This window comes from Phascolarctos cinereus, unplaced genomic scaffold, assembly GCF_003287225.1.
Source record: "Phascolarctos cinereus isolate Bilbo 61053 unplaced genomic scaffold, phaCin_HiC Scaffold_726;HRSCAF=1367, whole genome shotgun sequence".
In the NCBI taxonomy this organism is placed as follows: domain Eukaryota; kingdom Metazoa; phylum Chordata; class Mammalia; order Diprotodontia; family Phascolarctidae; genus Phascolarctos; species Phascolarctos cinereus.
In genome coordinates this window covers 78,938,905-78,963,417 of record NW_027556098.1, presented here as the reverse complement: position 1 = coordinate 78,963,417, position 24,513 = coordinate 78,938,905, and the positions used below count along the sequence as shown (strand labels likewise).

At 35.9% G+C, this 24,513-nt stretch overlaps 1 protein-coding gene across 1 annotated transcript in view; it reads left to right on the top strand.

Moving 5' to 3' along the window:
• PDK3 (pyruvate dehydrogenase kinase 3) overlaps positions 1 to 15,793 on the top strand; it is a 135,246-nt gene extending 119,453 nt beyond the window's left edge. Inside the window, exons 10-12 of the mRNA XM_020989871.2 lie at positions 3,003 to 3,116; positions 4,760 to 4,899; positions 7,024 to 15,793. Coding sequence (XP_020845530.1) covers positions 3,003 to 3,116; positions 4,760 to 4,899; positions 7,024 to 7,054 — 285 coding nt within the window. The 3' untranslated portion in view covers positions 7,055 to 15,793. The remainder of the gene's footprint in view (positions 1 to 3,002; positions 3,117 to 4,759; positions 4,900 to 7,023) is intronic.
• Positions 15,794 to 24,513: the final 8,720 nt, after the last annotated feature.

The following is a 24,513-nucleotide window of genomic DNA, read 5'->3' as shown; positions in this document are numbered from 1 at the left end:
CTTAATATTCAGTTTTCTTAAGTCTTTCAGAGGTTTTTTCCCCCTGTTAGAATGTTTTGGCTTTTGGGGATGTAGTTCCAAAGTACTTTTGAGAATAGTTGGCCCATTTCACAGCTCCACCGTTAATATATATTAATGTACCCATCATCCCACTAATAACTCCTCCCTCCCCTTACGGACAATTGTCTTTTTTTGGGGGGGATCCCATTTGCCAACCTGATAGTGTGAAGTATAACCCAGATAGGTGGCATATTGGGGAAAGTGCTGAATTCAGAGTTAAGAACACATACGTTCAGATTATGCTTCTACCATTTTATAGCTGTGTGATCCTAGGCAAATCATTTGATTATTCTGTACCTCAATTTTCTTATCTGTAAAATGAGGGTAATAACAGTTCTTACTTCACAGGATGTGTTGAGAGGATTCATAGAAAAGAATATGTGAAGTACTTTACAAACCATAAAGTGATATATAAATCTTAGCTGTTTTTAAAAATGTACATTTCTGTTATTAGTGATTTGGAATATGGTTCTTGATGGCTTGAATTTCTTCTTTAGAGAACTGTTTGTTCATAGCCTTTAACCAATTGCCTTATATGTCTTAGAGATCACATATTTGTAGCTAGGATTTTTTTCCCAGTCAACTTTTTCATTAATTCTAGCTGCATTGCTTTTGTTTGGGCAAAAACTTTTCAGTTTGATGTAATCAAAATTCTCCATTTCATTTTCTGTCTGTTCCTTGTTTGATCAAGAACTTTTGCCCTAGCACCTTTCATTGTCCTCTCATTTGTTTACATGACCTTTTGTGTATAGGTCTTATATTCTTGGGAGTTTATTGTGGTATATGTTGTAAGCAGTTTATTTAAGCATCATTTCTCTTAATCTGCATTCCAGTTTTCCCAGAAGATTTTGTCAAATTAAGGGGCTCTTACTCCAGTAGTTCATGTCCTTTGGTTTATTAAACCCTGCAGTGTAGTGTTCAGTTGCTTCTACATCTTGTTTGCCTAATCTGTTCCACTGATCAACTCTTCTGTTTTTTTAACCAGTACCAAATTTTTAAATATAATTATGGCTTTGCAGTATAGTTTGAGATTTATACTGCTAGACCACCTTATTTTCCACCTTATTTCGTTATTTCTCTTGAGAGGAATCTTGAGATAATTTTGTCCAGTTCTATAAAACAATCCTTTGGAATGGGTTTGTATGGTATTGAATCTGGAAATTAATTTAGGGTTTTTTTTCATTTCCATATTACCATGTCCTAAACAAGAACTATTAATTCCTTTCTGATTAAGTTTGTTTATGTAAAGATCATTTTTAGTTACATTCGTATAATTCCTGTATGTGTCTTAGTAAACATGCAGATATATATTTTATTATATATATTTATTTTTCTCTCACATTCTGCTGGTTTTTGTTAGTAATATAAAAAATGCCAATGATTTATGTGTTTATTTCCTGTATTTATTGTTCTCTAAGTAAACCACAACACCTGCCAAAAACAGTCATTTTGTTTGGGTTTTGCCTGTGCTTATTCCCTGACTTTTTTGTATGTTTGTGCAATAGCTAGCATTTCTAGAATTATGTCATGGTGATAGTGGACAGCTTTGATTTACCCCTTATCTTATTAGAAAGACTTCTAGTGTTTCCCCATTAAAGATTGTTCTAAGCTCTTTGTTTTTGATAGGTACTGTTTTCATATTAAGAAAAGTTCTGTTTATTCGAATACTTGCTTTATGTTGTTCTTGTTGGTTGGGGTTTTTTTGCCATAAAAGGATGTTGTAGTTTGTCAACAGATTGTTAATACATCTCTTGATATGATAGAGGCAGAAATAGCCCCAAAGCCAGGAAAACCTGAATTCAAACCCTGCTTCTAGCGCATATGCTAGCATGTATGAGCCTTAGCAAGCTACCCAACTTCTCAGTGCTCAGGGCAACTCTCTAAGGCTTTAAGTTGCAGAGAAGTTATATTCAACATGCAACTTTCAAAGATGTTCTATTTTTCTGTTTCTTTCTGGCCTTCCGTCTCTTGTCTGCGCATTTTAAAAAATGACTCTCTTTTTGTTTTCTTTCTTTCCTTTTTTTGGGAAGTGGTGGACAGTCCTATCATTCTCTTTGCCTCTTGTCCAATTTTTCCAATTGAAAATGAAGTATTTTAACCTAATAGCACAATGCCTGGCATATAGTAGCTACTTAATAAATGTATATCAACTGATAGTTGTTGGCATTCGGCTTGTAATCTAGTCACAGGAGTGGAGAACCAGTGGTCTCAAGGCCACATGTGGCTTTCTAGGTCCTTGGGTGTGGCCTTTTGACTGAATCCAAGTTTTACAGAACAAATCCTTTTATTAAGGGGATATGTTCTGTGGAGTTTGGATTTAGTCAGAGGGCTGCACTTGAGCACTTAGAGGGCCTCAAGGCCACAGGTTCCCCACCCAAGAGAACTTTTTGAGGTCAGTGGAATTTCCTTGTTTCTGTTAAGTGAAGAGACAGCTATGAATAAAAATTCTAAGTAACAAACTTTTGTTTTGTGAGGACCTCAGAACAAAGAAATCAGGATATTGGAGCACTCTCACTACCCCAGGAAGTAACCATTCTGAGAATTGTTCTCTATTCATCACTGAGGCCTTGTTACTAGTAGATGGGAAATCTTTTACTGTTAATTTAATTGTAGCTTCCAAAGCTTAAAAAGACAAGGATATCTGCTGATAAAGCCTTGAAAAGTATGATTTTGTCTTGTTAGCACTTTCAAAACCTTGTTGGATAGTCAAAAAGAACTAGCCAATCCTGGGTACCATTTGTGACTTCCATATTATAGATGTTTCTGAAATACATTATGAAAGTTGAACATATGGAAAGGTTTGTGGCAAATAAATATTTCTAGTATTTAATGTGTTTTATATGTCGTATTTATTAAATCTGAAATGCGTTTTTTAATGTACATCTTTTCTTTGTGGTGATTCCTGTTCCTTTCTCTCATTGTGCTGGGCTTTCTTTTTATAGGCTGGATTTGGCTATGGATTGCCCATTTCCCGTCTTTATGCCAGATACTTTCAAGGAGACCTAAAACTCTATTCGATGGAAGGAGTGGGTACTGATGCTGTAATTTATTTGAAGGTATTTCAGTTAAATAGTTTTTAAAAATGTTTTAATGTTTAAATGTTTTAACATTATGTTTTTACATTGTCATTTATTTTAAGCTGTGAAAGTTATAAAGACGTAGGTGGATAGGTAGTGCAGTAGATAGAGCACTGGGCAAGTCACTTAACTGCCATCTGCCTCACTTTCTCCAGCTGTAAAATAAGGATAATAATAACACCTACCTCACAGGGTTGTTGTGAGGATCAAATGAGATATTTGTAAAAGTAATTAGTCTGGTACATAGAATGTGCTTTAATAAATGCTTATTCCTTCCCTCCTTCCTTCCTTAGTTATCAGGAGTAACATGGCAATATTCCTTATTTTCACTCAAGTATATTTCCATTTTATATGAAAACTCTTTTTTTTTGCTGACTTAATGATATTTTATAATCTTCCTGCCTCAAGTTACACCCCTTCCCCCAATCCATCCACCATACAGCCCAGCTGTACATGTCAGACCATGTCATTCTACTCTCACCTACCCTAACTCCAACTGAGTCAATCCCAGTGGCTCCCTAATACATCAGGATCAAGTAAAAATGTTTTGAATTTAAAGCTCTTTGCAATTTGGCCCTTCATATATTTCCAGCCTTTTTATACGTTATTTCTTCCCATCCTCTGTGGTCCAGCCATATTGGCCTACTTGCAGTTCCTCAGTATTCCATCTCCTTTCTCTGTGCATTTACATGAATGGTCTCCTTCCTCATCTCTACTCCTTAAAATTCCTGGCTTTCTTCAAGACTCATCTCAAAGATAGCCTTCTGCTGGAAACCTTTCCAGGATCCCCTAACTGCTCTTGCCTTTCCACTAAGGTTACCTGGTATCTACTCTGTAATGCATCTTGTATATACCTACATGTACATATTGTCTTTCATGCCTTGAGAGAAAGGACTGTTTTTGCTTTTTCTATTCCCAGCATATAGCATATGCTAAGTGCTTAATAAATGTTATTGATTGATCTACACTTGGGTTTGAAGCTCTTAGAGATAAAATAATATTTATGGGATTATTGCATTTGCTTTTCAAGATACTTTCCAAAAATTAATGTTTAAAAAGCACTTCTCTGGAGAGTGGCTATTTTTTTTTTGTAAGCTGTTTGGTATATGGGTTGGCGTGGGTTGTTTTGGTTTTTTTTTAATATAGGTACGTGCCCAAAGATTGAGGGCCTAATCCTTGTAATCACAATATAGTTAATGCTTTATCGATCTTTGTTTGCTTGATTAGTATACATAAGTTTGTTTCCTCCTGAACAGTATGATTGCATTTTAGCTAAGCATCCATCATTTGAACGAACAATTCATCTCTTGACTTTTGTCATGTTGCTCAGTAGATTTCTCCTTAAGCATGATTAAGTGAAAACAATTATCGAAAAGTTCCTTTGCACGTAAACTTCTCCAATTTTTTTGAAACCCTAACTGTGGGGCTGAGTATGATTTTTTTTGATGAATAGGAGAAAAAAGAGTACTTCCTAATATTTCACTAACAGGTATTTTTATGTAGCTGCTCAGACTATAAGGAGTTACTGAAATATAATTTCAACATATACTACCTGTATTTCATATTCAGTATTTTATAATACACATTATGGATGTTTCACAGACCTCCTTTTATCCTTATAGGCTCTTTCAAGTGAATCATTTGAGAGGCTTCCAGTGTTTAATAAGTCAGCGTGGAGGCATTACAAGACTACACCTGAAGCTGATGACTGGAGCAATCCTAGCAGTGAACCCAGGGATGCTTCAAAATACAAGGCCAAATAGTAGGTCTCTCTATCTCTAGCTCTCCGTAAATTATGTGTATTACATATAAAATTTGCTCTTCTTAATCTAAGCAGGTTCCTTTATCAGCCAAATCTTTGCAGCTTGATTATTGAAATGAGACTAAAGTATCCTTGGGGGGAAAAAGAAGCTTAGAACATATTTTTTTCCCCCACAAATAGGAAAAAAGTAATAATTGTGTGACCAAAAAGGAAATGTTTCTTTTTAAGGTATATAAATGAAAATCCCTCTGAACTATTAATTTTTTGTACATAGATTTATGAAGTTGAGACACAGCATAGCACAATGTATATAGATCAGGGGTGAGGAACCTGTGGCCTCAAGGCCACATGTGGCCCTCTAGGTCCTCGAGTGTAGCCCTAAATGATTTGTTCCGTGAAGTTTGAATTCAATCAAAGAGCCATACTTGAGGACCTAGAGGGCCACACGTGGCCTCAAGGCCACGGGTCCCCCACCCCCAGCCCCCGGCTTTGTATAGATAGTTTCAGAGTCAGGAAGACCTTGATTCAGGCCCCATTTCTGACATATACTGACAGTCTGATTCTGAGCAAGTCACTCACTTTTCCTTGCCCAAAGTAAGACTGAGACTCTGTGTTGCAAAAAAAAAAAAAGTACTGGCGTGCATTTGGAAAGGGAGTTTTCTATCTGGAAGTTTGTTATATAAATGAGATCACAGATCTGTTTTTTATCTCTATAGACTGAAGTTATTTATAATTACAAGTAAGCCACTGTCATGTAACAATCTTCATTACAGTCCATTTTTTACTAGCATGGTAGATTTTAAATTTGAATGTTTCATGAGTGGAGAACAACAGCAAAAAAATCTGCATAGGATAGTTAAAATTCATGCTTCCTACCTCTTTGACAGAGAAGTCATAGATAACAGGGTATGAATAAAACCTATTTTAGGGCCTAGCCAGTGAGAAAATTTTTTATGCTTGACTCTGTGTATTTGCTACAAGGGCTTTCTTTTCTTTTTTTCTTTTTCTTTTCTCAGTGAGGGGGAAACATGGGAAGGAGAGAAAACAGATTTTTGTGTGGGGAAAAATAATAAATTTTAAGATGAAAAGAAAATTTATGCTATTTGATTTTGACTTGGTCCTAACTACTATATACGAGTTAGCTCCACAAAATAATGAAGGTGAACAACTTGATAATAAAGGAATATAATAAAGAAGAATAAAGAGGGAATATAATGTATTTACAAATCTTGAGTTCTCAAAATTGTTTTTCTTTTCTGGATACTCCTAGGCTTTATATATTTGCCAGAAGTAGTAAAGAATTTGGACCCAAATCTGTTTAGTATATTTCTGTACAGTATTGAAATTATTGAGTTTCCAAAAAGGAAATTCTACTCTTCAAATAGATTCATATGTTAAAGTGTACTATGCCATCATTGAACTCAAAATGATCAGATTTTGATTTTTCCCCTTGAGATCCAGCTTAGTCAGTTTTCATTAATTTACTTTCAGTTGATAATTAACAAAACATCTAAACACAAAAATGTGACCAAATAGTGAAAGCACTTATTGGGATAGCTAGATAATATTATTCATGCAAAAGTAATCTAACTAAATCAAATTTAAATTTCATTTTGTATTAATAAAATACTTTGCTATAATTGAAAATGTTTTAAATGACGAGGTTCAGAAAAGCTTTAATACCTCTAAAGCTATAATCCAGTTACTATCTCTAAAATTAACCATTTCTGATACAGATATAATTGTAATTTTTCAGTTTAGCAGATGACTTTTAAAATAGTATATAAAATTAAGCCTCAAATTTTATTTTAAATTATAATTGCAAAATAATTGTACAAGTATTGAAATGGTAGATTTCACTAGTCACCTAAGTTCTGTATATTCATATTTTCATATATAATGTAAGTTTTAGAAATAAGTATGGGAGGAAGTTTGACCTCTGTTTTATTTTTAAGCAGTAAGGAGTAAAAAAAATTGATAACTTGTAATTCTCCTTTTCTGATAGCAGCAGGACATAACTATGAAAGAAAGAAGCAGTTGTTGAGTAAACTATTTTAAAGGCCCAGTTACAGTAAAGATTATTGTCAACACAACAACCTTCAATCATTTTTCCTTTCTTTGCAGTGACAAGATCAAGACAAATCGAACTTTCTAGAGAAATGGCTGCATTTGTCCAGTTCTGTGAAGATTGTATCTTCTGCAAGTTGACCAGAGAGCACTCCTTACCACCACATCTTGGGGGGGGGGTGGCACCCTAGCTGTTCCAGGGCTTGAACATATATTTTCACTGAACCAGCTGGAGCTTTTCCATGGACCCTGTCCTGTAGCTACTCCAGCTCTTCCACTAAAACAATAACCTGAGTGCTTTTCACAACACCTTGGTGTGGTTAGCTGTTTTGGGGGTGAGAACGTTGATGAGAGCCTGGCACAGGGGAGTATGATGCCTTATATCCCTCCCCTGTCTTTCTACTCTCATTACTTATAGAGTCCACTGCCTATACTCCCTATCCACAGGAGCTTCCACTTCTGTCCTAAGCCCAGAGTGCTGTGGTGTTTTGTGTTTGCAGCTGGATTCCAGGCTCTTCTCAAACCACTGACTAGGACTCAGAGATACTGAGGAGTGAAGTCATCTGCTGGGGCCTTATCAGTGGGGGATTCCTTTCCCAAAGCCTTCACCTTTCCTTTCTCATTCCACAACCACCTACTCCCCGAGTGACTCAGATACTTCCTTCCTTCCCTCCCTGTCAGTTTTCTCTATCACCTCGTCAGGTGCTAGGACTTTCATGTTAGAAAGGAATCTCACCCATACATGCAATTGATTTTCTATTTAATTTGTACACTGCCATTCTGTTGATTAAAAGTGTTCCAAAAGTTGTCACTGAGCCTCTTGGTGGTTTCAGAGACCATTAATGAAATAATGTCCGTGGTCAGCTTTATAAAAGGAAATTTAGTCTGCTGGGGAATGGGGTTTTTAATCCTATGTAAAAACCTTAACTAAACTAATGCTGTATGCATTTAGATTCCTCTAAGGTAGGTGGAATGCTTCTCTGAAGCACTTAACAGTTGAAAAATAGTGTAATTCTTTCTGGAAATTTTTGAGAAGTTGGTACTCTGAGAGAGTAACTATTTGAAATCTCAGCCATCACTATATATCGCAATTTAGAATATAATGTCATTCCTATAATCTTGTTTTGATACCCTTTATTTCCTCCCCCCCCATTTTTGTTTTTGTTTGCTTTTTTTTTTAGTTGAGGACAAATGAAAGAGTTGGAGATAAGGAACTATATTATTTGAATTTGTTACTTTGACAGTTTTTGAAATGGAGATTACTTGGGATCCACAGCTGGACTTAAAATCCTATACCAGGGGTGGGGAACCTGCCAGCAGGTTCCTATACATTCATTAGCATAGTTTGGGAAACCATGTGCCTGGCCTACCTCGGAGAGGCTAAGGTGGTATTTTGGGCTTTTTCCTTATTTTATATTTGGGTTTTGGTGAAGATTAAGAGCAAGAATGATTCAGTGTTTATTGTTGCATAATCCACTACTTATTCGTTAGGAACTAATTTGAGGTGGTGGAACTAATTTCCTTCTTAACTAATGTACTACCTCTCCTAGACCTTCCTAACTCTCTCTAGTCATTTGATTCCTTTTTTTTTTTAGGAGTATGTCTTGTTAATATAGGTATGTAAGAACTCTTAAATGTAACATCCTAGTTTAATTTTAATTTCCTCTGTCCTTTTTACACAGCACAAGGTCAATGGAATTGTTTTTACTACTGTACAAAGGTTTAGTGTTTTTATCCAAGAGCCTACATTTCATGAGGATATATTCCTGTTACTTAATTATTTCTTTGTGTTTTATTTCTTCCCATGGAACCTCATTTTCTTGTATGTCATTGTGCTGCCTGAGCTTATACTTCCTCTGTAGAATTCTGCATATTGCTCTTTGTTCCTTCATCTTCTTACAGTGAATAGTTATTGATAACATAAAAGTTTGTAAGACTGGGGATGGTTTAATCATGCCATTTCTTATAAAGGAGAGAATAATACTTAACTCCAGGAAAATGATAACTAGCTCATGCTGACAGTGTTAGGTTTCAACTGGCATCATGATTTTAGGGATAAGATTTTGTGGAAAAGTAGGCTGAGGTGTAAACCAGAGATGATACTTGAACTTTTAAAGACCCTGAATGTGTCATGAGCATTACAAGACCTTCATTTTTCTTCAGTAATACACACATTAATTTCCGTTGCTAAATTACAAGTCAATAGGTCCACCAGGTAGTCCTGCCTCATTCTGTCAGTTGTGATGTTAAAGGTACTTTTAATCTTTAAAAGTATATTGTGGAGGTTGTGTTTAGCAGAGACAAATGTCTTGTTTATCAAAGACTTTAAACAGAGGTCTTTTATGTAATTCTTTTTCAAAAGTTAAATTTTTTTTATTTTTAAACTTTTTTAGTTACCTTTTGGTCATTTTCTGTGTACATGTATTCATATTTATGTGACACTGAATAGTAGAATTTCCTTCTATTATTCTTTGTTTTTTGGGGGGGAGGGTAAGACTTTATCTCTGCTATTAAGGTATACACAAAAATTGATTCAGAACATCCCATGTACCATCAAAAGTTTGCCAGCCTGGTAAGACTAAGTGAGATTTTCACTAGCTTTTTGCATTCTTACTTATATTACACTATTGATATCAGTAAGTAACCAAAAGTAACCAAAGACAGTATCGTATTCATCAGCCAACTTTTGATTACTCATGCAGATTGATGATCCCAAAGTAATTTATGTTCATCTTTGAAACTCAGAAAGACACATGTAAACATTCATGCCAGGATTTTATCTGGTCATTTACTTGCCAGGCATGCCTGTTCTCTAATGGTCAGATTTTCTTATTACATTCTTCCAACTGTCAGACAATCTTTGGGAAGAATACCCCTTTAAGATACTTCAGTTGTCAGTTCCGTTTTTTTTTTTTCCATACTGGCAATAAGTTAGAAGGATCAAGGCAAATGTTAGACTTGGAAGACATAGGGTTGCATTTCAGGGATAGGAATGAAAGAGTATCCCATGTATTCTTACTAGTTTCCTTCTGTCCCCTTCATGGTTCTCCACCAACATTTGGATAAATTATCTCTTGGTGATGAGGGCCCTGGGTGCTGGCACAGTCAGCTGAAGAATTCCCATCTTTGTAGGAACTGATGATATAAAACTGTTATTTCAGAGGTATTACTCTATTAGGTCCCTTTCAGCTAGAGAAATAACAGTATTATTACCACCTTATTTTTGATTAGCACTTTAAATTATTTAAAGTGCTTTTACATACATTATTTCATTAAGTTTTCACATCAAAGGCATGAAATAACAGTAACTTATCCCCATTGTGCAGCTGAAAGCACAGAGGTTCCAAAGGGAGTGATTGATTTGTCCAGAACTACATTTGTTTTGAAATTCTCCACCCAGGGTCATAAGACCTCTATCTGGGTATTCTGATCAGCATCTTATGGAACACTTTCTAAGGATATGAGACTCTCAAGTGTTGCAATATGATCAAAAGCTTTCAGATTTTATAAGATACTGTCACCCAGTGGCAATTTTTGTTTAGTTCACATAGTAAAGAATCATAATTACATTTACTTTGATAGCTTTTATATAGGCAGATCATTATATACTTGAGCATTTATTAAGCTCCTACTATGTGCCAGGCAGTGTTAGGCACCAGGGACTCAAAGCATATAATTTTTGGATTTGAAGAACATACAGCACTTTATAGTCTATATGTTAGTGAAGAGAACAGACTAATATTTGTAAGAGGGAAATACATTAATAAATTAATAAACTTAGTTTCTTTTTGAAGTTATGTTATAAATCTTAAGTTACTATATTTTCCTAAATTCTAAAATTAATGAATTTATTATTAACAAAGGGGTAGTATATCAGTCTAACTTTTATTACCCACAAGTGAATATTGGAATAGATTGCAAGACTTTGTTGTTTCTCTAGGATTGCATGAACTATTGCTACAGTTAAGGGTTTTCTGTTGGATACCTCTCTGCAGGATCAGACTTTCTATTATAGGTGCCACAGTACAATAAATAGTAAATTCCTGTGCCATTATTAATGGGACCCACCCCAGCCTGGCAGTCTTCTCCATTTGTACCTAACATTGGTAACAAGATGTTGGTCATGTATTTGGTTTATAAGTTTGAATTCTTGGGTTATGGGAATCCTAAAAGTAGGAAAGGCCCAGTCCAACTTTCTACCTAAAGGAGAAATCAGACTCCTCTCTACTCTAATTGTTCGTCATCCATCTAGTTCTTCCTCTAATCAAACAGTGTCATAAATTATAGTGAGCCAATTAATGCATTTAATAAAATTAAGCAAATAGAAAGTTAATGCATAACCTGAAGATTGTCCTTCTGTGAAAAGTATCTTTCTTCCCACAGTGAAACTAGTTTCTCTGAGAGGAAATAGTGGTCATTGCAGGTTTTTATCAGTCCCATATACCCCCTATCTGGCCTTATCTTTGTCCCTAGTCTTTGTTTAGAAGTGAGCCCAATGGGCTATTAGGAGAGTTTGTTAATTATTTCTACCACTCCTGTTGTATAACCATTTTTGAACCACATTTTTAAATGGAATTTTTTGCATTAAAATGCTAGTAGTTTAGCAATGGAATTTTTGTTGAAAATCTCTAAATGGAACATTTTTATTCTTTTCTATGTATTTGTCTTGCAAGAACCCTTCCCTGTAGTATTTAGTTTGGTGTGGGTAGCTAGGTGGCACGCTAGATAGAGCACTGGGTTTTGAATCAGGAAGATCCATTTTCTCGAGTTCAGATTTGGCCTTGGACACTAGCAGTGTGACCCTGGGCAAGTCACTTAAACTCTGTTTGCCTCAGTTCCTCATCTGTAAAATGAGCTGGAGAAGAAAATGGCAAACCATTCCAATGTCTTTGCCACAAAAACCCCAAATGGGGTCAGGAAGAGTCAGACTGGACTGAAACGACTCAACAGCAGCAAAGCATTGATATTCTCGTTTCTTTCAGTATTGGTTCCCTGCTTTCCCACACTTCTTTGTGGATAGGAAAGCAAATTGGAAAAGTTGTTAGCTTTAACCATCTCTCTCCCCTCCTTTTTTCCTCTCCTGCCCTGCATGCCACAGGGTATCAGACACGATGTAGAATCTTAAGAGCTGGAAAGGATTCTAGTAGAGGTCACCTGGTCTGACCTTACACAGCAAGTCCAGTCTCTCTACCCAGTCACTGTATGCAAACTACTAAAACTGCCTTGACAGTTATGATTGCGAGATAATCCAGTTTGAAGCTATTAGCAGTATCTGCGTTTTTCATAAAACTGTTGAGTAACAGAAGGGCTTTTGAGATGAAAGTGTTAAAATGACCTAGCTTTGATTTTTTTTGGTTAGTTTACTTGATTTGTTTCTATTACAGTAGAAGATTTGGGATGCTAGATCAAAGAACAGTAGAGTGAATGTGAACTTAAAAAATATTTTCTCTGTTCTATAAATCCTTCAGTGACATTTGGATTAATCAAGCATGATTAAGTGTAGTTAAATTTTTGCCAGATACTGTGGTTCAAGATAATATTCATCTGTGGAGAGGGTAATATATTCTGTAGAAATTTTATTAAGCACTTCAGTTAAGCAATACTGCAGAGAACAAATCAACCTCAGGAAGGTTAATTACTAAAAAATCCCATAAAGTATAGTAGATTATCTTCTATGCCTAAATTATTTTAATTTTGAATACTGGCTTAAGTTTTAAATTTACATAGCAAAGCATTTTGGATTGATTTTTCTTGTTACATTTTCAAAATGTAGAATAACAATTTCATTCTTTAATGTTCTGATGTATAATTTTAAATCACATTTTGGCATTCTTCCAAATTACTTAATTTTTGATGAACTGTAGTTTCTTTTCCTATAGTTTTTTTAAAGTTATTAAGAGAAGAGAATAAAGCTTTGATCCAAGGGATTGGACTTTTTCCTCCACTGTCTTAGTGTTTCTCTCTTGCTCTCCCTCTTTTACTCTTTCTCTCTTTCTCTCAGGACAAAGAAGATGAGGAGAACAAAAGGATTGTGTATTTGTTTTGTACATTGAGAAAAACAGAGTAGTGTGCATTTTCGCTACTTTTTGTGGCTCAGGGCATAGCACCTAATAGGTGACTTCCTGTGGAAATCACAGAATGCTTTAGAATGTGTTCAGATCTAGTGGATATTAGGATTTATACCAAGAATGGAAATGCTGTAAATCTCAGGAACGCTAGCTCATACAGGAAACCCAATTTGTGCTCTTCCTCATTCTCTGTTTTCTAGGCTTTTTAAAAAATCATGTCAGGACATGTTACCTTTGTCTAAATAGCTAAAATTCTTAAGCAATGCTTGGTTTTTGACTTGTGTCAGTTGGCTGAAGTTCCTAATAGAAAAAGGCATGAAATTTAATGATATTTGAGTCACATTGTAATTTTGTTTCTTTTCACTACAATGAGGCATCAGTTTTCCATTGAGTTCTGAATGTATCTGTCTGTGTGTGTGTGTGTGTGTGTGTGTGTGTGTGTGTGTGTGTGTATACACACACACGTATGTATGAGAACTCTCGGGCTAATATACTACTATTTATAATAATACTTTGTTTACTAATTTCTAATTCTTGGGGCCAAAAGGTGGTCCTAGTCTGACATTCTGTTCAAGCAAATTAGTTATTAATAAGAGGAACATACAAATCCCAAAGATAGGAACTTATGCCAGCAACATTTCCTTAAAACAACTTGTCTTCAAAGTGAATACTCCCTAAAGGTACAAACTGCTGCTACAAAAGATTCATCTGTTCCATTCCTAGTGAATTGGTAAGCAAGTCTGTCATATGTTTCTATTCACAGCTGCTCACAAATATACTTTTTTTGTTTTAAATCAGTTGAGATTTGAAGACCTGGAACTGAGTTCATTTCAACAGCAGAATTTTTTAATATTTAAAATATTTTATCTTGCTCTCCTTTTTAAAAAATTTTAAAGCAAAATCTAGTTCTGGTCATCTTGTCTCAGCTGTTTATCTGTATTAGGCACATTAAAGGGCAGCTTCAGCAGAAATCTATATAACAGTGAAAAGTATAGAGTTTGCCCATGCAAACCAAACAAGATTGTGAATGTGAAGGGAAATAATGTATCTAGAATCTGTCATTGGTTTTGCTTATTACAAAGATATCCTTTTTTATGTAAATGTCAGATGGTATTATAAAACTATTTTCATTTTGAAATATATATATCTCTGTAGATTCACAAAGTTGAATGTTTTTTGATTCTTGAAAACTAGTACACTAAAAGCACCAGCATTCAGACTAATGACCATTTAGAGCTATTTAAAGTCAAAATAAGATAGCATTAATCTTCTATACTTTTGAACTATCTAGTTTAAAAACTTTAGGGTCAGGATGAGAAAAGGACTAGCTAGTCCCAGTCACTAAGCAATGACTGTTCTGTAGATGTCAACATTGTGTGTGCATAGCTAAATATTGGACTTGATTTTTCAGAAAATGTGACTTTGAACAAAGGGTTGAAATGGAATGAACTTAAATCTCATTTGGTGCCTTTTCCTTTAGAGAGATAGGAGGAGGTCCTAAAGATAGAGTTCTGATACCTTACTTTTTCTTTTTAAAGCCCATGTTAAATCTATCACATAGACCATTTGAACAGTGGATTATCAGGGGTTCTTGCTTTTTTGTTATTACCAGATTAAACCAGCTGATATTTATCTAGTTTGATTTGGGGAATAGTTATGTGCCTGAGAAGGGTGATAAAAACAGATGATGCAAATTTTATTCAAAAGGCATGCCATACTGAATTTTGTAACAGCATAAGAGCCCTCATTTTTTAAAGGTTGAAAATCTAGGTATTACCTTACACAATAGCATACCGATTTTAGTTAGGCCATGGGACTAAGTTGGACCAATATTACTGTTACTCTGTTATGGGTCATACACTATGCTGGTACTACATGCTGCACTTTAATTTAAAACCAGATTTATGTTAGTGCCAGTCAGATCTGCAGACAACTGGGCACATGTTTTGTGATTAAACATTGTTAATGAAACAATGCAAAACAGCTGCCTAGGCATTCTAACTGACCCTAACCTTTTTCATAGTTAGCATTAAAATCGTAGAGGTTATAATTGCTGCTTGAGGCTTATATACATGCTCTGTATTGCTTTTAGTTCATTTGTGCACGTGAGTTTGTTAATTGCAAATTTCTTTAGCATAGGTCATGATACCTAAGAAATGCTTGAACCAAGTAAGAAAAGCCAAATCAGTGCAAAATATACAGTAGTGAAAGTTGGGTTCTGACACAGGTTACTAAATGTAAATTTAACATTTTGCATATTTTCATCAATACAATTGATTCCCCATAATCTAGAAGAAAATTAATGGTCAAGCTGGGGAATGCAGATGGGTCGATAGGAAAGAGAAAAATTGTACATGAAATAAAACTTCAGCAGTACGAACTGGTATTCATTTTCAGAGTTTGTTGGTTTAAAATAATAAATGTTTCATGTGTTTAGTATGTTCGCAAGCACATTGTGGCCTAATTAGATAATCCCTGCCTTCATAGTGTTTGTAGAAGTTATTGTTACCAGCTAGAAATTGCTTTATGATTGGACAGTGAATTTATATTTTGAGTTAATTTGCTGCTTTTATTTTCCATGGGAAAACGGGTTTTTTTTAAAATTGAAATTCATAATTAGAAAAAATATGGCATAGTTAAAAATGTTGTTCATAATTTGCTAAACAGCCTCTGATGTCTATTGTAGCCAAACTATTCCTGGATCACATGGAAAAATTTGTCTGATCAAATTAAGATAATAAAATGGTAGTTCTGATTCACTCTGCAGAGTGGTATGAGTGCCTTGGCACATTGTTCAACCCTGTGACTTATTCTGCTTTCTTCCCTGCCCTAAACAATCTCTCTATCTGTTCATCTGTGGTATTTTTTTTCTGGCTCAAGCTGTTTCTCACACCCTTGTGCACTGACAACCTCTGCTGATATCTCAAAGACCTCTGCTGGTCGAGCATCTCACATTTTTTTTAGCTCTTCAGAGAGGCTTAAATCCATAGGTTTAGTTCTTTCTGTGGACTAAACGTGGAAGAGTGAGTTAAAAGGGAAGGCCTGTTATATGTGTAAAATGTACAAAAATGGTAAGCAGCCAGGGAAATTCAGAGTTGTTAATTAACTACATGACCCCTTGCTGGGGAAGTTGGTGTTGGAATTGTCATTCAACACAATGTGAATTTATTGAATATCTTCTATATGCAAGGCTCTGTGCTAGACACTGAGCTTTTGATTGTTTTGCTCCTGAATAAGCTTCTTGAAAGAATTTTGTAAATATCATTAATTGCTTTCCCTTTCATGCCTGACACAATTGGTGTCTTGTCAGTCTTCACATAATGATCTGGTAACAATCTTCTTTATTCAGCATTCTTTCCTCATTTTACCTGGGAAAAACCATATATGGGAAAGAAACATGAGTTTTTATGTCAGAGGGTGAGGTAAAGCACTCATGTCTATCATAAGAAAAGTTTGTTCTAGAAGCTTTGGTGCTGGCAAACAAAAACGAAAAGTCATCATGGCATGTAGTTGAAAGAGAACTGACTCTGGCCTCCAGGAGTACTGGGGTCAAGTCCTGCTTCTGACACATATTAGATGTGTGACCATGAGTGAGTAATTCATCTGCCCTCTCTGTATGGGCAACTCAAAAACTACATTTTAGGCAAGTTGCTATTCTGCATTAATGGAGGGAGTTTCCACAGCAGTCATTTCTTAGACACCAGTGAAGTCATAAACCAGGTCCAAAAAAAAAAAAAACCACCACCAAAAAACCCCAAACAAAAATTAACTGATTTTCATATAATTATTAATTTCAGATGATATGTTTTATTTCTAAACATCAGACAAGTGTGATAGGCTGGAAAAAAACTTATACATCAAGGCAGACAGCTCTTCAGATGTTTTTTCCTCATTTATATGATTAGTTTAGCAGTTTTCTTTCTGTTTCAAGGATAACTAGAATCAAGTGCTTTCCTCTTATTGGATGATCCCATTTAAGCAAACCATTGAACAATAAAATGAAGTACTGTTGTTGGTGTGTCTAGATGCAATTCCAAACCTCAAAATTATGGCAAAACTGGCATTTCTTAAGTAATAATGCAATTGGGATTTTAGCCCAAAACTCAAAATTTCATTACTGCAGCAAATTGAGATGCATGTTTTTACCATAAATTAGCCACTGAATTAATGAAGTATCAGTATTGGGAGACCTAGTCATGCTATTTCTCCAACAGCCTCCTATATAGGAAAGGGATTTTGAGATGTAATTCTTTCTTGGAATGTAAGTGTTTGATTAACCAGTAGGAACTCTATGCTTTTCATTAGGATGCATTTTCAAACATCATAGGAGTTAATGTTGAATTCCCTGGGTCCTTGTAACCTAGAGTTGAATAAAGTTTGTTCTTCATCTTTGTGGCATGGGATGTTCAAGTTCCATTTTCTTTAGGTCCAAAGGTGGGGGAGGGGGTACTTAGTAAGGGGAAAGGTAGTCTTAGAAGTACGTATTTATAAGATGAACAGCCTTGTTTTCCATGGTTTGCATTACACACACACACACACACACACATATCTTTGAGTGTACCACCCTGGGTAGAAATAGCTAGGAAGAGTAGTGCTCCATTAGCTGGAAATTTCAGTAGCTACTGTAGCACTGCTGTTAATACAATAATATTCTTAATAATGTCCCTGAGGGCAGCTAGGTGATGCAGTGGATAGAGTGCCATGCTTGGAGTCAGGAAGACCCCGTGTTCTAATTATAATAATTGTGTCACCGTGGGCAAGTCACTTCAGTTTCCTCATATGTAAAATGAACTGGAGAAGGAAATGGTAAACCATACCAGCGTCTTTACCAACAAATCCCAAGTGGAGTCTCCAGGAGTGAAGACACTCGGCTGAAATGACTGAACAACATCAAGTTATTTTAAGATTCTGAAGTGTTTTCTGGAACATTGAGGAAAAATGAAATTTCAGTATAATTTGGGCTGTAGTCACCTCCACTCCCCAAATAAAACTAATCTTTTCCTTACTAGTGGGCTTCTTCCCATTTATTTAGAAACTTCACTGAGTCTATTCTTGTAAACATCTTGCTTTGACTCTTACCCCATCTAGCTACTGTCCTCTATCTCTTTACTTTCATGGTCAAACTTAAAAAAAAAAAGTATATTCCGTGTTTCAATTTCCTAAACACAATTGTTATTTGCATAATAATTACAAACAAGAATAGTTTGCTACATCAGCTGTTTCCACAGTCATTAGCCAATGTCATATAACCAGCCTGTCCCAGGAGTCCTTGACAAAATGACCCTTTAGATTAATCCTAGGTCAGTGTGAAACATTCCTATATTAGTTCCACTACCCAACAGCAGCCGGCCCAAACCATGTTTCACCTGAGGTTAGGCTACACTCTAGCTCTTGCACTAGACCTATAAGGTTTTGAGCCAAACCTGAGCAGTTTCATAAGGGGCTCTTTTTGAAGGGTACCCTTAACCAGAGCAGATGCTTCATGGCATTCTTTAATTGTAGAGTCACTAAAGGACCTAGATGAGGGTGGGGGAAGGGCTATACACAGTAAGCTTGAGTCTCAACTAGCTTCTTTCCCTTGTAACACCCCTCATGAACACCAAAGAAGCCCATGATTCCAAGACCAACGTCTAAAATGTTGCAAGGTTTAAAAAAGCATCCATGTGAGAAGCAGATTGTCTACTGCAGTGTAGTATGTGAACTTAGAATCACAGTGTAGTATGTTTAAATCTTAAATAACTAAAGGCACAGCGACTTTAGGCAAATTGCTTAACATTTCTGGGCATTAGTACATTGGAATTAGGAGCCAGGAGATGTGTTTTGAGAATAATCGCTGGCTAGCTTTATGACCCTAGACATTTAATCTCTCTGCGACTCAGTCACCAGACCTAAGGAATGAGTTGGGTAGACCAGATATGTATGTGGCTAGTTTGCAAGCTTCTTGGGGGCATAGACTGTATCTTATTTACCTTTATGATTTCTACCAGCATCTAGTGCCCTGCATTACATATAACAGAGATCCAGTAAATGTTTTTTCAGTGAATAAATAAGCTCGTTTTTATAAGTATATGCTAACCAGTTTTTGAATATCCAGTTTATAAATAGCCCTTAGGTCACTTGGTTTCGTTTATTCTTTCCATCTCCCTACTCTGTGGCTTCTCCAAAGTTCTCTCCTCACTATGATCGTGTCACACTTTGCCTCGTATACATGTATTATACTCCATAAGAGCAACCAAGTTACTGGCTGGTGCAAAGAATTATCTGACCCAAAGTCTTTCTACCTCTTTTCTTTCTCTTTTGGAGAATCTGGCACATGCTCTGTGTTGCTGCCTTTCACCACTGATTAACTAATTCACAGGACACCTGTTTTAAGATGATAAAATCAATGCCCAGAAAGGTTAAATAAACTTGCTAAAGTCACACTGGTAAGTAATGGAGCTGAGATTCAAACACAGGTTATGTGCCTTCAAATCTACTGTGCCCTTTTCACTATGTCACATTGCTGTGTCTAGCCAATTTGCTTTCAACGTGCATATACACGTCTTTAACTCCCTGCCTTCTAGTCTAGCTCTTCCTTCTTTCTTTTTTGTTGTCCATTTGTGGGCTCTAAAATTATCTTAATTGTGGCTAATAAAGATAAATAGTGAGAATGATACACCTTTTTTTTTAAAGGAAAAAAGGAACAATTAGCTTTGGTGTGAGATCCAAAGTAATAATCAGTACCATTAACTTCTAAAGCCTCATAAAAGGGCCAGAATTCCCTTCAAAATTAGAATCTTGGGACAGCTAGGTGGTGCAGTGGATAGAGCTCTGGCCTTGGAGTCAGGAGAACCCGAGTTCAAATGTGGCCTCAGACATTTGATACTAGCTGTGTGACCCTGGGCAAGTCACTTAACCTCGACTGCCTCACCCAAAAAAAAGCAAAAACAAAAAAACAATTAGAATCTCTATTGAAAGCCTAGTCTTCCTGTTTCTCCTCAGCTAGTTAAATGTGATTTTCTTCATTCCTCCATGCTAGGGATTGGCAGGATAGGACTTTATAATTCCATTGTCTTTCTATTTTGTTTAATAACTAGCATTGCAAGTAGTATTTTCTACTATTTTTAATTTTACCTACATGGTCTTTAAAAAGTGACTGGAATTGGCCAAATGCATGCAGAAGAAACTCATTCTGGGCTGCACAGCTCTCAAGGAAAGATAAATCAAGATGCCTCAAATAGGGGGAGATTTCAAAAGAATGCAAGAGATCATAGATTATTCTTTTACAGATAAAAAAAAAGTTTTAAAAACAACTCAGGAGACATCAGCAACTACTGGTTCATATGACTACTTTTTCTTCTTTATAAAAAGAGGCATTTGTGTGACACTGCAGAGGTTACCAAACTTTTTTCAGTCTCTGTAACCGTTGGCTTTCAATAAATCTACCTGTATCCCCTATTCAGTATGAGAGGAAATAAATTTTAGTTTGCCGCAATATACACATAAGAAAAAATGATTTTTAATAAAATCAGTATATAACATTTTTAGTATCATAAAATTGCTAAATATCAAATTAGTGAGACCCTGGAGTCTGTTTCTTGTCAACAGTTTTATTATTGGTGTAGTATTTTTTTAAAGCCGTACTTGGCATACTATGTTCAGTCTTCCACTTGTCTCTTTGTAAGAATCCTGATTCACAGAGATAAGTTGTTTAAAATGGAATTAAAGCTTTGTGATCATGTTTAGTAAGAATAGGATGTGCTACTCCAAGGGAAAACCTAAAATTTTGTAACTTTAAATTTGAAGGACCTTTGAAATCATTAAGGCTAATGTTCTCACTTTACAGATGAGGAAACTGAGGCCTAGAGAAGTTAAGTCATTTGTCCAGGGTCATTCAACTAGCAAGTATTGGTGACAGGATTCAACTTCAGGTCTGACTCCAAGTCCAAATCTATTCACTCCAACATGCTGCCTCTCTTTTAAGTAAAGTAACTCCAAATCACAGTGTAAAATGGGTTTTTCTGAGAAGACTTTTCTTAAGTGAAATCCTACCTATAATCTATGTACAAGCTTTAATCTTGTTGGTACTTCCCTTGTCTCTATATTCGCAAGTCCATTTTACTTATAATGTCCATAGCTTTTGCCTATTGACTTTACTTTGGTTAATGTAACATAGTCTTTTATGATAAATATGGTATAAAATCATTTTTTAAAAGTTCTTTGTTCCACTGATGACACTGCCAGTATGATTGCTACCTAGAATGATCTGACATATCATCTTTAATATATGTGTCTTACATTGCCAATCCTATGTTGCTTCAAGCTTACTATCCTCTCTTCATGGAATCTTGATACAGTCCAAGTTTAAGGTTGATCATATAGAATTAATAGAAGAGCAAACACGATTCCTATGATAGAATTTGACTGGAGTCATAGTGACTAACATAATTTGAATATTCTAATGGGGTAAATTAATTTGTAGATCTCAGAAAACTAAATGATCTTGCCCTCCTGTGCTCTTCTTTGTGAGAAAATTCTAGTTAAGGTAATACTAGACTGATTATTCCCTGGCATCCTTGTCCAAACAGAATTTTTAATTCTCAGACATAGTTAGAAGTATTAGTATTTTCCACAACAGTGATGGATCTGGAAGCTTTTGGTAGATTCTTAAGATTATTTTTTGTAAGTCTATGAGAGTAAATGGTTTAATGTAAAAGTGTAATTATTCCTAATATTAGAGATAATTATTGTCACCTTAGCAAAATAATTTGAACAGCACTTACTGTATAAGAACTACTCTTGTCTTCTTAGAACTGAAAGCTAATAGTTTGTAAAGGTGAATTGGTGGCTTATAAGGGCAAAGAAATGCTTTAATATTCAGTGGATGATGGAGGCCAATTAGCCATGCTATAATCATTGAATCAGAGATGGATAAGACCTTGAGATGTCATTTGATCTGTCCCCTTGCCTACAAATAGTACTACTCCTAAATGATCTGCTAAATGAGAAGGTTGGACTCTCTCTGGTGCCTTTCAGCTCTAACATTGTATGATTATGTTAAATTCTGTATGTAGATGTCTAGTCTATTTGTAAAGGTCCTCAAGGAAGGAGTTTTGCAAACTAGCCCTGGAAGTGTCACACTGTCTTTAGGTTTTATGTCCTTTACCTGGTTAAGGCAATGGCATTATTTATAGGCTCCCTATATTTCCTTGTGGGTGCAATGAAGAGATGTGGGATGGATTAAAATATAGTTATGTAGATTCCAAACTAGTTGTCTGATTGACCAGCCCCAGAGAGTGCTGATTAATGGATTAAAATCTGATCAACAGGACTTTAACATAATAATGGTGGAATAAGGGAGAAAATGGGTACGATAGGCTGTCTAGCCAGATAACCACAGAGAGTTTCAACACATCAACATAGTCCTTATCATTCACAGGAGACAATATTCCAAAAGATTGTTCCAGGCTTTTGCAGGTGCATTTTTGTGACTTACAGATTTCCACAGAAGAAATGAGCCAGCCAATAATGTATTTTTTAATAGGCATCATTTAACTTGATAGAAAGGAAGACATTTAATTTGAGTAAGAGAAAGTGTAAGAAGGTGAATTAAGAAAAAATAGGACGAGAATACCTTTGCATTCCTGTCACCTGGAGGAAAAAGTAAGTGCAAATCTCTAGAGGGAACAAGAGGCACACAGTCCACACCTTGGGTGCACAATCTTAAGGCCTTGCAGGATATATGTATGATCCAAGAGAGAGGCAATCCTCTGTCCTGGCACTCAAGGTATGGGATGCTTTCATTCACTCCTCTGGTTCTGCAATATGGGACCCTTGGGCTGACTCATGCAACAGGGAAGCACAGAGATATGGAGCAAGACCAAGGTTTTTATAGGAAAAAGTTAGAATTTCATTCAGATATATCAGACTGGTTCCTGTCCTCTGAGATCGTAGGCAGAAGGACACCAAGTAGATTTCATAGGAGCTAACTGTTCAGTTGTTATCAGTCTTGTCCAACTCTTCATGACTCATTTGAGATTTTCTTGGCAAAGATACTGGAGTGGTTTGCCATTTCCTTCTCCAACACATTTTACAGATGAGGATACTAAGGAAAATAGGGTTAATTGACTTGTCAAGAGTCACAGAACTAGTGTCTGAGGCCACATTTGAACTCGAGTCTTCCTGCTCTATCCATTGCATCACATAGCTGCCCCTAATATGGGTTTGTCCAACAAGGAAGAGAATAGATGACAGGTAAGGAGAGAGAGAAAATTTATTAAATACTTGCTTTGTGTCAAGAACTATGCTAAGCACTGGGGATACAGATACAAGCAACAAACCAGTTCCTGCCCTCAAAAGCTTATATTCTAATGCAGGAAGAAAGCATATAAAGGGCATGTTGAGAGGGAAGGAAAACGAGAAGTGAGGCTGAAATGGAGGCACAAATGAGCAGGGTGAAGTGCGCGTAAACAAGGGCATATCTTGCCTTGTCCTTTGGCCCTCGCCTTCATTTTCTGTTGTGCCTCATTGTTAGAAATACCTGTTCCTGTATAGGCGATAAGAAGGATAGAAATATTGCCCCATGTTAGAAATTTTCCAATGTCATTAATTGTGCAGTTCTTTACTACCCTTTGCTGTGATCATTTTCCCCCATTTACCTTGTAATCTCTTTAAGTCCATGTCCTTCCATTTCTCGGGATGCTAGTTGCCTCCAGGAGCTCTGATTCCCCCTTTACTGAGGTATGATGAGTAGAGTCTCTCTAAGCACCAAATCCCATTGTAAAGTCTCCATTTTCCATTATAGAATCTCTCTTTTCGCCCATGGGAATTCATCAGCATTCTGGGCTGGGAGTTCTTCCTACTGAAATGAGATTTTTCCTTTTCTTTCATCCTTTTTCAATTCTTTCCATCCATTGCCTCCTCACCCATTTTCTTTATGCCCCCTTCTTCCTGAAAAACTAATTATTTTCCCTTCATTATTAATCATTGACTTGAGTAGAACAGATCATTTATTCCTCTCCTTCTTCCTTTACTTTTCTCTTTTATATGCTCTCCCCTTCTGCAATTTAGTCCCACAAAAGACACTGATTCACCTGTAGGCAGTTTATTGCAAGGTCTAGTCCCTGATGTTTCAGGTCTTTACCTCAGCCATCACACCTATTTGACTCCTAATGTGTCTTTATGTACATTTAGAAAGAATTTGGGAAACAGATCATGAACTTCAAATGGAGACATGGTTTGATAGTGATAAGGGACTTTAGCTATTTGGACTTTGGAATTCTCCGTGGTAAAAAGCAGCTGATAAATTATTTTTAAAATTAAAAAAACAGCATTTTATTTTTCCTCCAATTATATGTAAAATAAATTATTTATTCACCTTAATGGTAACATCTTCCTTTAAAAGAGGGACACAATGATGGGAACTGTTATTCTGGACCTGCTTGGAACAATCAGGAAGATGGCCTTCAGCCTGGGAAGGGTGGAATAGTTTAAAAGAGAA